Raw genomic sequence first — 14,817 nt, 5'->3', positions numbered from 1 at the left:
ACAAAGTGATGTCTGGGATAATAGGATCAGACACTACACAGTATGTGACAACTCAAATTAATTGTAGAGTTCAGCTATTTTTCAAATTGGACATAATTACATGTCCAGCACAATATGTATGGGTTGGAATTAGCCATTCCTATTCCTGGAAGAATCTCTTTCTTCTTTTTTTCCGTTTTTTGCCTACAGCATTGCTTTTGTTCTTCCTTATGTTTATGTGAGAAGCTGCTGCAGGAGCAAACAAAAGCATTAATGCAAGTTTCTTTCTCTTGCAACTTTACAACTTCATTCTTCACAATATGGGTTTTTAGATCAAATCAAATAGTGGAGACACCCATTTTATCTTCAGGGTTCTAAGGTTCTCTTTACTAACATCTGATTTTCTTTAATCCTGTTTGCCCACTCACCTGCTGATATTGATGGGGAAAAAGCAAAACTTCTTGAAGACTGTAAGTGTCTTTCTGTAAATTACTAGGGAGTGTGAAATTGTGACTGTCTTTGTTTTTTGAATTGTAAATTAAATGCACAATGTTATGTTTTGTGACAAATGTCTTTTTAAGCATGTGTGTTTACTATAGCTAAACATTGCATTTAAATATCAGGGTGCAAATATAATATATTACCTGCATGAATTTGAAGACTTGGGTATTATTCTTTTGCCAATATGCTGCTCTACTAACTTCCATGCTTTTTCACATCTGATGTAACTCAATGAGAAAATTCACAGCCCCCCCAGGTCGCTGGATGAGGTGTCACACACCTGTAATCGCAGTGACATGGGGAACTGAGGCAGGAGGATCCATAGTTCAAGACCAGCCTGGTCAACTTAGAAAGACCCTGTCTCTCCACATAAAAAATAAAAAGGGATGGGGATATAACTCGGTGGAAGAGCAACCCTGGGTTCCATCCACAGTACCCATCACCCCCAAACATACATGAGAATGATTATCTGGCTCTAAATGCTTACTAAAACACAGATACGTCTTTTGGTATCTTTTAGAGGGTGGGTACATGCCAAAGCTTCACCCTCTACTGCACTGTCTACCCTCTACTGCTGCTTCAGCCTTCAGAACTGCTCAGGCTCGTGTTTCTAGGTGCCATCAGTAGAATAACCCAGCAGACTAGAATATTATCTTGAAGTATGCAAAGGACAAGCAGCTCCCACTCATATCATTTCTGAGTGCTTGGTCTAAGCAAATACTTCTGCTGCCTCTGACAGCTGGGCAGCATGTATCATCTAGAAAAAAAATTAGTTTTCAGGCATTTGAAAATTTCCTTTGATGTTGGATTAACCAGGAAAATTATATAAAATCACTTATTACTGCAAAGCATTTGTTAATTGCCATGTGACCAGAGCAGTGTTCACAAAGGTACCTCCAGATGGTAAACTCCTGGCAGCTAGGAGTGACATCTAAGCTGGCTCAGCTGCAAATACATGGAGAGAAGCTCGGCATCTGAAACCACCAAATTTGCACCTCTGTCACTTTCTGAAAAACACAAGGGATTGCGTTGATTCGCTCCTAGGAAATCCCTCCCCCACTGCCTACACTCACCATTTTTAGGGTTGGAATCCCAGGCTTCCTTCCATCATCCCAAACTATACTCCTTGAGATCTAGAGACAGAAGGATTAATCACTCCTCATAGGTGAAGCTGATCCAGATAAAAATAATTATAACAATAATTTAAAAATAGCAAATATCACTGAACATTTCTAATATTGGCATGTACTGAAAATTTTACACAAATTATTTTATTAATTCTCCCAGCTATCCTATGATATAAATACTACTTTTAAATCTTATTTTTCCTCTGACAAAACTAGGGCTTGCAGACATTAAGAAACTTGTTTGACATCTCACAGTTAGAAAGAAACAAACATACAAACTCTGAACCTTCAGACCAATCTGCTAATCAGCTTTGGAAATTGAAAGGGCTAGATAAATGAGGGATTTATGTGTGTGGTGGAGAGTGGAAGAGAGGGTGGGTTAGTTAGAGGATGAAGAGGAGATGGTATGTTGCTAAAGGGTAAGGAAACTGATATTGTTCAGTAGCCTATAGTGTGTAATAAATGATGACAATAAAGAATTTAGCTTTGGATCTATGTTTTAGGACTTACTTGGATATTTAGAAGGAGATGCCTCATGAACAGCAACAATAAACTGCAGACAAGGCAAGAGAATAGAATCATGGTTTGCAGATTTACAAGGCTTTGGATGCAGAGGCATTAAATTTAGCCCCAGCAACAGTTAACCTCAATAAAGAGAGACAAGAGCAGGGGGTAGTTAAAGTAGGCTTTGGGAAATGCTTGGTTGGCCGGTGGAAGAGTTTTCACAAAGAAAGCACAGAATGTGGGTGGAGAGGACAGGACAAATTCAGAAGGTAAAAAGCCTCAATGATCCAGAATGTCAAGTGCATCAACAAAGGAAAGGAAAGTGAGAGTTCACTTGAGGGTTTGGAAGAAAGTTGCAGATGTGGGGAAGCATACTGGAGCAGGGCCACTGCACGGCAGGGTTCTAGGAGTGCCACTCACACTGTGGCTTGTGCCAGGTTTCTCAGCCTCAGCACTAATGAAGTTTGGGTCAAATAAGTCTGTTGTGGAGGATTTCCTGTACACTGTAAGATATTTAGGAACATCCCTGGCTTCTACCTATGAGAGGCCAGTACCACCACCTCTCTAATTGTGACATCCAAGATTGTCTCCAGATATGACCAAATGGCCCTGGAAGGGTGGGGGCAGATTGCCCTGGTTGAGAACCACTGGTCTGTATAAACAGCTCTCCCTGGCACTGGGCAAGGCAGTGGCGGGAGTGAGCAAGCAGAATTTTGTAGTAATCGAGAGAATTTTGTTCTCTGCTTTGTGCCTTCCTCGTCAAGCCATTTTGCCACTCTAAACAAGGGTTGAAATAGATTATTTCTCCAGTCCCTTCCTGTTCTAACACTGTAATTCTGATTTCATAAGAGGAAAGATATGGTGACCTTAGAGCAAATTGAAGAGCCCTTGAGGTCCAGACAATTGGACTTTCTTTCAAATTGGATTGTTCTGAGTCAAAACAGTTTCCCCCTACAATTTCATAATAAAAGATCAGATAACATTTTGAAAAGTGAAATGGAAACATTGTCTCCTAGAACACAGAATTTCAATTTCATTATCTTCCAAGTAAGACTGTTTTTGCTTTGTTCCTAATTCAACTACTTCAGGTTCTAATAAGGCATGTCAAGTCTCCAATTTAATGATCTTTTAAAGATAAGATTATCAAGTGTATGTGTTCCTGATGTATTTTAATTTATGTAAGCACACCAATGAACTATAAGTTACTCTTTCCTAAGACTCAAATCTACATCACTACTTGAATTTCATTGAAAGACATCATTTGTACCAAAAGAATTAGAAGAATTTCTCATTGTTACATCAGAAAGAAACATTAATATTAGATTTATATTGTTAATTATTTTCCCAAACTTTCAGTATGGGAAAATGGACTTGGTGAGTGTGTGTAAAGTTATCCCAAGGAAGTCATGACTCAACTTCAACTTGGAGTTGAAAGTCTACTGAGGTATATGCAGCCTCAATGGAAATTACTAGAAACATTTGGAGCATATGTAGCGTAAGGAAAGTAATTAGGAAAAATGGTCACTGTATGATATTAAATGATTTTTTTTTTTTACATTATTCTTCCCTCTGAAATGAAGTGGTGCAACCACCAACAATCACTCAACAGTCTCCAAAAGATTACATTATTGACCCTCGGGAGAACATTGTGATCCAGTGTGAGGCCAAAGGGAAGCCTCCTCCAAGGTAAATGTGCTTTCTGCTTTCTTACAATACTGAAAATATGTCCAGGGATCTCTGAATATAGAAATAAATTTGGAAACTCTGTAGAATAGGCCATGTAGAGCACTTCCTTTTCAAGTCAGACATTTCTCAATGTGACTGATTGGATTACCCTTTGGTTTATCTATTCAACTCCACAGCTCATTTTAGCTCTTCCAAGATACTGAAGGTAACCATCAGGTCTTGGTTTATGGTTTTATCTCTCAGCTTAATTAGAGCCAATTTGTTCCTCCTAAAACCCAGATTATTGCATTTCCATATTCAGACTTTCTACAGAATGCTCATAATTTGTGGGAAGATATGGAAAGAGCCTTCCAATCCTGTCTCTGACACTAATGGCCTCATGACAAGAGCAAATTCCTTTTCTCTGGGCTTTAGTTTCCTCATCTGTTAAAAAGAAAAAGAAGAAATTAAATTTATAACTTTCAAGATCTCTCCTACCTCTAGAGTGGTCTGTAATATCGTCCTGAATGGTTTTCCAATTTGTCAGCATTCAGTACTCAGGATTCTCCAGATGGATCTTGGCATGAATCCGGCACAACCCTGTCCAATTGATACATTTAATAGATGGGAAACGGATTGCCCTGTAATGCTAGATAACTTTCTAAGGTCCTATAGTGGATGATCTATGACTTGTCCAGTACATTAGAATTTTAGAGTTAGATTGTTATTAAAATACAATGATTTTTAAGAATGAATAAATTGTAATAATTTTAATGATTTTTAAATTATAATAAATATCATAAGTAACAAAGAAGAAAAATGTTTTAGATATTTTATTTCCAAGTTTGTCTATTACAGGATTTTACTAAACTACTACAAACTAGTACCTGAGGAAAAAAATTAACTGGCACCAAATACCTATGGTGTATCAAAAGTTTCATGAAAGATTTGCTTCAAAATGATATTCTGCCATATTATTGGAAGTTCTCTATCACACAAGCCCTGATGTGATGTCTGTTGGTAGAGCTCCCCTTCCGCTTCTTGTTTGTTTAATGTCTACCTCTTCTAACTCCTGTAGGGCAGGGTTTCTCCTCCTCAACACTGTTGATGTGCTAGGGTGGATAATTTTTTTGTTGTGGGAATAGAAACTGTCCTGTGCATTGTGGGACATTTAGCAGCCTCCCTGTCGTCTACCCACTAGGTGCCAGGGGCACCATCCCCACAGCCCTAATTGTAACAACCACCACTATGAGGCTGAGCAGAGAGAAGGGAAACCAAGTGGGCCCAGAAAGCACTCTATAGAGTAGCCTTTAAGTGACCTTGGCCATCACTGACTTCTGTTAGTTAAGAAGCATTTAACTACACAAGCACTGTGACTTTTATAGGAGGCTATCATTTGTATGAATAATACTGAGAAAGAGAAATCTCAGGTGACCATCTGGCATACCTTGGAGGAATTTATAAAATCATCCCTCGGATTAAAAATTCTCAAAATAATAATTTATATAGAATTACCACTTTTAATAATTAACATTTAAAACACCCATGAACTTGTAACATTTACCCTGATTCCAGCCTCCACCTTGCATTTTGGTAACTTGAGACAGGTCTGATCAATTTTCAGCCCTTATAGACAATACTTTCTTGTCACATTCAGCCCAGAGCTGATTATTATAGACAGGTTATCAACTCTATGAAAAATGGGGTTTACAATAAAAATGCTAATAAAGCTCAACGAGAATATGCCTGAGAGAACTGTTTCCTGTGTTTCCTTGGATAAATGACAGGCAATTTGTGTTAGCTTTGGGCTTTGACAAAGACATGTACCGCAAAATGTGTAACCACCGCCTTCTTCTAAGTCATGACTCAGAGCAACATTTTAAGTATGGGGAATTATTGCTTTTCTACTTTATATTAAAATCTAATAATTGTTTCTAGAGACTCATATAACTGTTATGACCTTGTTGAAGAGTAAGTAATCCTCTTTTTCTGGCTCATTAATAAACTTAACTCTTGATGTATTGGGCAGCTTTTCCTGGACACGAAATGGAACTCATTTTGACATAGATAAGGACCCTCTGGTCACCATGAAGCCTGGCTCAGGAACTCTCATAATCAACATTATGAGTGAAGGGAAAGCAGAGACTTATGAAGGAGTCTATCAGTGTACAGCGAGGAATGAGCGTGGAGCTGCAATTTCTAATAACATTGTTGTCCGCCCATCCAGTAAGTGAGAATTTTCAAACAAATAGAACCATTTAAAGTACTGTTCCAAGCTGGGCATGGTGGTGCATGCCTATACTTTCAGCTACTTGGGAGGTTAAGACAGGAGGATCACAAATTCAAGGCCAGCCTGGGCAACTCAGGAAGACCCTGTCTCAAAAATAAAAAAAAAGATTTGGAATGTAGTTAAGTTGTAGAGTACCCCTGGTTTCAGTCCCCGGTACCACACACATAATAAAATAGAAAAAAAGAAAAAGATCGATCCAAAATTCAGTGTCTGTTACATCACCATCCAAATACTGTAACAAGAAAGCAATGGTATTGATTCCGATATTCCTACTTTATTTTGCACAAAAATTATTAATCCTTTCTACTTTCCCTTAGCAAGTTCCTCAGCCTAAAGCTTTGTCAGTTATCCAATTATCCAATAAAAGATCAGGATTTTTTTTAAAGGTGTTTTTTCCTGGAACTGATCTAATTTTTGTTTCTCATATGCTTTTTGTATAAGTTATTTTTTAAATAGCCACATGGAAATAAATTCTGTATATGGGTGAGTGTGATTTATAACATTTATGTTTCAAATTTTTGTTGTGGTTCTTTTTGTAGTGGTCAGTACCAAAAATCTCTCAATAACCTCAAGAGCATATGTTTAAAGAATAGTGAGCATTTGCTGTTCTGGACATTCTGAAAACTTTTAAAATTATATATGTAATATGTGTGCATTATAGAAAAGTTAATTACAAATAAGAAAAGAAATTTAAAAATCACTCAAGAGTCCTTTCTTTCAAGGAAATAAACACTGCTCAAATATTATTTTCATTTTTTCCAGCAGATAGATATATATGTGCATAAAGCCAGCTCATTCTGAAATACTATTTTACAACCTGAACTACTGACATAGCATGTGTATTTTCATTCTTACAAGTTAGTATGCTTAAATAATATTGTATGATATCCAAAGATATAGTGAACAATTACTCAATTGGGTTTTCCATTCTTTACAGAGAACATGCTTAGATTTAAGTTATGTGTCTTTATGATAATATATTTAGTATATATTTTTAGACATGAAATCATTGACTCTAAATTCAGATATCAATGGCAGTGGATGGGAATTGTCTTTTTTTCTTTTACTATGTTTAAATTCTTTAACCTTTAACACTGTATTTAAACATCATTTTCTCATTAAAGTACGTAACTTTCAAATTTCTGTTTCCCAAAAAGTTTGGTTTGCCTTTCTTTGTGGTACTTTTAAAATTTTTTCATTCAAAAATAATGCAGACGTTATTTTTTTAAATTATTTAATAGGATCGCCGTTATGGACCAAAGAAAAACTTGAACCAATTACACTTCGAAATGGTCAATCTTTAGTACTTCCCTGTAGACCCCCAATTGGACTACCACCAGCTATAATATTTTGGATGGATAACTGTAAGTTTTAACACTAAGAATTTCCTTTCTTCAAGAGTCTTATAAAGTTATCTTCTGTCATAATAAATGATTTCCTCTTGGAATTCATGAAGTATTCATAAACTGTCATAGAGATGCTCAGGAAAATAGCTGCTTGTTGAAATAAATAACATCATTTCATTTACTCACTCAATTTTATTAAGCATTTTCTATATGTGCACTGCTGTAAATAAACCAAACAAATGTACCACTATCCCTGAGCTTACATTCTAAGTGGAGGTGTTAGGGAAGGAGGCAAATGATAAATGCATTTAGAAAATATTTGTTGGTTGACAATAAATGCTATGAAGGAGAAGAAAACCGAGTTTTGAGCCCAGACCTAAGGGAATAAGAGAGCAGGCGGGGGGCCCCTAAATGTTTGAGTGCAAGGGAGCACTGGTGAAAGCCCCAAGGTGAAGCATTCTGGTGTGTGTAAAATGCAAACAACTGTGGCCAGATGGAGCGATCCAAGAGGGAGAGTGATGGACAAGGTCATGGAAGTCACAGAACTCAAAGGAAAGGGCTTCAGTTTTTGTTCTGAATCAACTAAAGAACCATAGAAGGAATGTTTGTCTGAAATAAAATAAATAGTAGTAGTATCACTTCTGCTGGGGTATGGAGACTATAGAAGACTAAGCAACAGTTGAAAATACTTGGACCTGGGTGGCAGCAGTAGAGTGAGTCAGATTCTGGATTTATTTTGAAGATAGAGCCCTCAGGATATACTGGGGTGGGGAAAGGAGCATGGAGGGGCAGGGAATAGGAATAACTACCAAGTTCAAAGACTAAACAGCTGATAAAATGGAATTACCCCTTCCTGAAACAGCAGAAGCCCTCAGTGTGGAGGAAATGGAACTGTTTTGAAAGTGTCATATTTTTATTATTTTATCCCCAACAATAGTTAATACTTATTGGACTTTTACTAAGTGCCAGTCCATTTGCTAAGAACATCACATGGACTGTCACATTAATTTTTAAAAGCAACCCCATGAGGAGTGCTTAATTATTTTTCCCACTTTCCAGATGAGGAAATTGAGGCAAAGAGAAACAAAGTCATCCATTAGGCAGTTTCAAATTTATCTACCCCAAGCCTATCCTTGAAGGAATTATTTACTGTTCGGTCTCTTCTACCCTCCAAATTTTCCTATGCTAATAGGGTAGCGTGTTATCTCAGAGGAAGCACATGGTTTGGTTTGGAAACTAAGAAACCAGAATGTGAGTTCTATGAGGTATTCATGTCCAGAGGTCCAGCAAGAGTCAGAGGTGCGCGCATCAGAAGGACGATCATTGATGTGTGCAACGTTAGTGTATAGGTAGTGCCCCTTAGTGCACTGGAATGGGTGGGAGAATTTAGGGGGTGCGTGCAGGTGGTGGAGAGTAGAGCCTGATGGACTGAAACCATGAGCTCTCGGGAGGTCACCAACTTAAGGAGAAACCAGCAAAGGAGACGAGAAGGCGCAGTCACCGAGGTTGGAAGAGAACATAGGGAGAGTGTTGTCCCAAGAGCAAGATGGAGAAAGTCAAGAAGACAGAATGACAGCAGTTTTAAATGCTGCTAGTGGGTCAGATAACAAGAGGACTGAGAAGTTGTTGTTAGATTTGGCAACATGAAGGTCACTGATGACCTTAACAAGTGTCATTCAGGTGGAATGGGGGGAATGAATTCAAAATATTTGTAGAACATATTTTATTCTCAGTGACATGATTTCCTTTGTAATCACAGGCTACACATATTACTAAAGAGATAATTTGACTATTAACACTCAATTTTCACTTTTTAACTCTTCTTATATGAAATCACTCAGTGTTACAAAGAAATGAAAAGCAAATATATAAACAAATAAATACACCAACACATTTTTCTTTTCATTGTATAACATCTTTTATAGGTTTTGAAAGAATAAGTAACCAGTCCAATATGTGAGGGACAAATGGTTTCGAGAACAACACTCTTCACATGTCACTGCCAAAAAAGAGGCCCAGTGTTTTGTCCTTGGTTCTAATTCAACAGTGGTTTCCTTTCTGATTAATAAAAGGATATACCACATGTAAACTCTCAAATCGTCTGAATCTGTAACTAATTTGTTTTCCTACTTTGCACAGCTCGCTGTGTCATTTATGTACATTTTAAGCTGTTGACAAAATTTCTGACCTTTCAGATGGGATTGCATTTGCAATATGAGAAAGTAATTAGATCCACATTGCACTTTTGGAAGATAACTTAAATTTTTCACATCTTCATACATTTTTTTTCCAAGAATAATACAAAAAACTCAGAGCGAAACGATACCATCCTAGTGAAGTTCGTTGCCTTCTATCTGATCCACCAACACCCGGGAATCATAAAATAGTGCAGGATAAACAAAAAACAATAAATGTATGATTGTCTTTAGCTCTTCATATTCATTAAATAAATATTCCTTCTTTTTCTGAGTATTTTTAAAATAATCCTTTTCCAAGGGATTAAAACTATGAATTTGCAACCACCACCAAACCCCCATCTTGACCAAGAACTTGGCTAACATATGTAACTGATGGTATTCTTTCCAGTTCTGGCTTGAAGTTTCTCTGCCTTTTCTTGCTTGAGGGAGCTGAAGGCTTTTAATCATGATTTTGCATTTTGTGAAATGTTAGACCAGGCACCTGCCACAGGAGCATAGCTGCTTCACTCAAGCTGAAGAAATCCTGCCGGAAGACAAAACACCTGGCCCGAGGCCACTAAGATGTGCAACCTTTCCTTGTTCTTTCACTTAGAAGCTAAAGAAGTCTCACAGTTCAGGCCCTGTGAACTGAGTCAGGAGCTTCAGGATACCTTTTAGCTAGCCAAGTGCAACTTCATGCAGAGATCAGTGAGTCCCACCTCTTTGTATCCTCCATTCAGATGGCAGACCTTCCCTCCATGCCTAAGGCTAGACAGTTTCTTGACTGGACCTGAGGGGAAGTGAATTATCATGTCTGAAACTGGAAATTCAGCATGCCCTTGGTTATTCATTTAATCCTTCCATGAGTATTTAAGGGAGTCCCCCTGAAGGGCCAGGCACTGGTCCAGAGCCACAACAGTGGATACAGGAGATGGAGGTGTCTGCTGTCCTGGAGCTTGAATTCTAGTGCAGGAATGTAAGTAAAAGATATAGTATGTCAGAAAATGATAGGTAATTCAGAAAGGAAAAAGTGGAGAAGGTGAGAGATACTGGGGTGGGAGTTGCTTCTCAGTGGCAGGTTGCAACACTGAATAGTGTCCTCATCGTATCTTATAGTTAATTTCCCACTCACTGCCTGATTCTTCAATTAGATCTTGGCCTCAGTCAGGGCTGGGGCTCTAGTGTGCTCAACTCCTTGCTCAGGGACCAGCAGTATACAGAAACAAATCATGTTAACATCCTTATGAACTTTCTTAAAGCATTTTCCAAGATATGTGCAGTCAGGGATGACTAATTTAGGAAAAGTCATACAAACTTTTGTAAAACATTTTTTCATTTATACTTGCTTAAATAAAACACTTCCCTATATTACTATAATCTTGCCTCTCCCCGCACCCATGAAATTAGGGTTGGGCAGGTACAATTGGAGTTCTAGTGTGTCTTCCATTTCCTACATAAATGCTTTTTCTTAAAAGTTCTATAGGGAATGTGTGTGTGTGTGTGTGTGTGTGTGTGTGTGTGTTTGTGTGTGTACATTCAAGTGAAGTGTCCACAGAATTATTGATAGTTAAGTTGCTAATTTGGAGAGTGGCCACGTTATGATGGAGTGATCTGGTTTTCTCTCTGCCTTTCTCCAGCTTTTCAAAGACTTCCACAGAGTGAGAGGGTTTCTCAAGGTCTGAATGGAGACCTTTATTTTTCCAATGTCCTCCCACAAGACACCCGTGAAGACTATATATGTTATGCCAGATTTAATCACACTCAAACTATACAGCAGAAGCAACCTATTTCTGTGAAGGTAATTTCAGGTAAGAGTCCATTTCCAAATCTTCCTTTCAATGATGTTTACACATGAAAAAATTATAAACTATTAAATACTTCTGAGATTAACAAGGTCATTGATCAGGACTCTACCTGGGAAGGATCACTAGTGGTGGCAGAAGTGTTGGAAAGAGCTTGCATAACCTAAATATTGTATGATGTGATTCCCATTATTTTTTCCATGATGACCTTCTGAATCACTTGGTATTCTGAGCATTGATATATACTTTATGCTCCACAATGCCTTTTATTTGATAGTTTTGCAGCATAAGTCATAGATTTACTTATTACTGGTTGGGGGTGGCAGAGTGAATTAGTGAGTTAGTGATATACAGTGTTAAGCACCATTTTTAGTTGGTAGGGATGGCACTTAGCACAGCTGTGTACCTTTGTTTTTGTTGCCCAATGGTTTTTGACCCTTCTTCCCTACTTTTGCACCCTCTTCATAATATTCTGTTTATTTCAGTGGATGAATTGAATGACACTATAGCTGCTAATTTGAGTGACACTGAGTTTAATGGTGGTGAGTCATGGTGATTGTAACTGATTTTCTCCTTCATTGTAGACTTTAGTTCACTAACTTCACCTCCATGGCTATTTAACCTTATTTCTTTATGAAATTTCTAGTTACATGTTTAGTACCAATAGTATCAATGTGTTTCTTATAAAATTTAGCTGTAAACTTTCAAGCATGTCACTAAAACATTTTCCATGATGTGTGTATAATAATGAAACTTGTTTTAACTGTTTTCATGTACAGAACCATTTCACTTGATCTGGATAAAATCTTTCATATATGTTTGGAATTATATTTTTCATTTTTTTGTCCTATTCATAAACTTTTCTCATGAACTAAATAAGAGTCAACTGGTGTATTAACCTGTTAGAGTATGTCTACATCAAAGCTTTTTTGTGACTAACATTAAGTGGACTTCATAGTAAATCATCACATTTCCCATTCATTTTCACATGACATTATGTAATACAATTAGCAATACTTCTTTGGGTTTTGTATCTAACCAAGTCACTATCTTCAGTGAAAGTAAACTTTAAAAAAAAAATAGAACTTTTAACTTCATTCTTTTAAATTGAAAGGAATTTTATTTCCTTAAGGGAAATGTGGTGCTTCTATCAATAAAAATAATGGGTTCTGAACAGAGGGTCCTCTTAATTATCCAGAAGGCAGAATTTCTGCTGTATTAATTTTTCACACTTGAGATATGAACATATCAGTATCAATGACATGGCACAACTCCTGCCATTTTATTTTATTTTATTTTGCTTCATTTATTTTAATATACTCATGAAAAATATGGACCTCAAGACCATTTCCAAAGTGACTTTAGAAGAGAAAGTTTCCCTTACAATCTCTAAATTCTTTGGAAAACTAATTTCTCTCAGGGGTAGTACCTTTTCTGGTATTTAGTTTTTTCTTCTGATAAATGAGAATAATTAATATATTACCTATTCATTTAGCTTTTGTGAACATCAAGTAGATAATTTATTTAAGTTTGGAAACAGAGAAAAGCTACAGATTTTTAAGATGTTATAATTTTTACTTCAAGTTTTTCCAAGAGGCCTTCAGAAGTTAAGGTCATATTTTACAGAGTTCACAAAAAAGTTAACCTGTATAAATATACCTAAGGTCTCTGACTTAAGCCCTCCTTTAGTTTGTCATTGAGGAAACTAATTTTAATTTATTTAACTCTACCATTATTCTTAATTTATGGCATATAATTTGCCAGATCTGTCAGTAATTCTCTAAGTTTGTTTTATTTTCTATAACCCTTTGAGTTTGGGAATTGATTTGGCCATAATGTTATTCCCAGTGTAAACCATAGTACTTCTTCCATTATGACACTTTTCTGAAAAACCTAGTATCTTCCAAAAGGTAGATAATTTTGTTTTTGAGCTGTGTGCTAGTCCTAATGGATATATAGTTTGATAACATCATTTTCCTGTTAATGTTGACATTTTGAAAATTTGCCAATCCACAGAAAACTTGTAAAAACCTAGCCTGAACTAAAAGGATGTACAAAAGAAAACAGTATTCCTGTTTCAATGAGTGAGCGGTGGCCAATTGTAAGATGTAGGCTAACAAATTTCATAATCAATGCCAAAAGGTTTTGAAAAGGGATTAGAGTTTTAGACAGTTTTTTGACAGTGTGTTTCTAGAAATATATATTCATAATTTTTATGCATATTGATTTTCTTTTTTGCAGCTAAATCAAGTAAAGAGAGGCCACCAACATTTTTAACTCCAGAAGGCAATGCAAGTCACAAAGAAGAATTAAGAGGAAATGTGCTTTCACTGGAGTGCATTGCAGAAGGCCTGTGAGTTCACACATATTTTGTCCTAATGGACATTTTTTATAAAAATGTAGAAGACTGATAAAGAAGCAATCATGGGAAGAGTCATTGTCATACTAATTCCATCAAGTATCAAGAAAAATTTAGTAATTATTTCCAAAGTACAGTGTATGATTCACATTGTTAAAATAATTTATTGATGTAGTAGTGTTCATATTGGTATAAGTATCAGTAGTCACCTCATGATAGCTGTGTTATAATAAGGAGATATGATTTTGCTATTTTGCAAGAAACTATTTCCTCAAAACTTAGTAGCTTAAAAATAATTGCTATTTACTATTGATCCTTTGTCTGAAGGTCTGCAGGGCAGTTGTGTTGTAAGTTGAGCATGCTCATGCATCTGCTAGGCAGCTCAGCTGCAGATTTGTGACTCTCAGGGTCTGCTGGTTGTTGGCTGAGCAATTGGCTGTGAGTTTCATCCTGGCGTGTTCTCCTAACAACAGCAGCACACTATGCATCTGAGGGCCTGGCCTCAGAACTAGCACATTGTCCCTTCCATTCCTTCATATTAATAGGTCATAAGGCCAAGCCCTGATTCTTTGAAATGTCTCGTCTGTGCATACCTCAGAACTAATGTGCCTTTGATGGGCATTGCAAAGACCACACCCAAACACGAGCAACTGTTAGGATAGGTCTACATTACAAGCAAGTTTCTACACAGTCCCTGGCCAGAACAAGTGCATTGACATGAGCATATCCTCTGACAGTCTTGAATGGGATCCCAGAAGTATGCTGCCTTCACAGTTTGTGATCCACGCTGTTCTTGACCTGGTCACTTAGTGGCCTGATCTTTCCTGAGTCCAGGAATAACTACTTCAGGAAGCATTTGGAGACCTCTGCTGGCCAAGTCAGGAAATCACACTACACATGACAGTTCCTTAGAATACTAGCAACACCTCCTATAAAGATATGTTAAAAATTCATCTTTTCCACCAGCATTTTGCAAAAAAAAAAAAAAAAGAAGAAGAAAATCAAATTTTTATTATTTTTTTAGAAAGTGGCTTAATCTCCAACCTCCAACCTATTGGAAACAAAAT

At 37.0% G+C, this 14,817-nt stretch overlaps 1 protein-coding gene across 44 annotated transcripts in view; it reads left to right on the top strand.

Annotated features, from left to right (window-relative positions):
* Positions 1-14,817, top strand: part of Nrcam (neuronal cell adhesion molecule) — a 273,474-nt gene that overhangs the window by 202,978 nt on the left and 55,679 nt on the right. For 23 of the 44 annotated variants that reach the window (XM_047560508.1, XM_047560513.1, XM_047560507.1 and 20 more), the window contains 7 exons: positions 432-449; positions 3,692-3,797; positions 5,806-6,002; positions 7,308-7,430; positions 11,227-11,397; positions 11,877-11,933; positions 13,633-13,744. In XM_047560508.1, coding sequence (XP_047416464.1) covers positions 432-449; positions 3,692-3,797; positions 5,806-6,002; positions 7,308-7,430; positions 11,227-11,397; positions 11,877-11,933; positions 13,633-13,744 — 784 coding nt within the window. The remainder of the gene's footprint in view (positions 1-431; positions 450-3,691; positions 3,798-5,805; positions 6,003-7,307; positions 7,431-11,226; positions 11,398-11,876; positions 11,934-13,632; positions 13,745-14,817) is intronic. The other 21 variants (XM_047560524.1, XM_047560523.1, XM_047560529.1 and 18 more) reach the window with 3 other exon arrangements.

This window comes from Sciurus carolinensis, chromosome 8, assembly GCF_902686445.1.
Source record: "Sciurus carolinensis chromosome 8, mSciCar1.2, whole genome shotgun sequence".
Classification (NCBI taxonomy): domain Eukaryota; kingdom Metazoa; phylum Chordata; class Mammalia; order Rodentia; family Sciuridae; genus Sciurus; species Sciurus carolinensis.
This window is presented reverse-complemented; position numbering and strand designations above follow the sequence as displayed.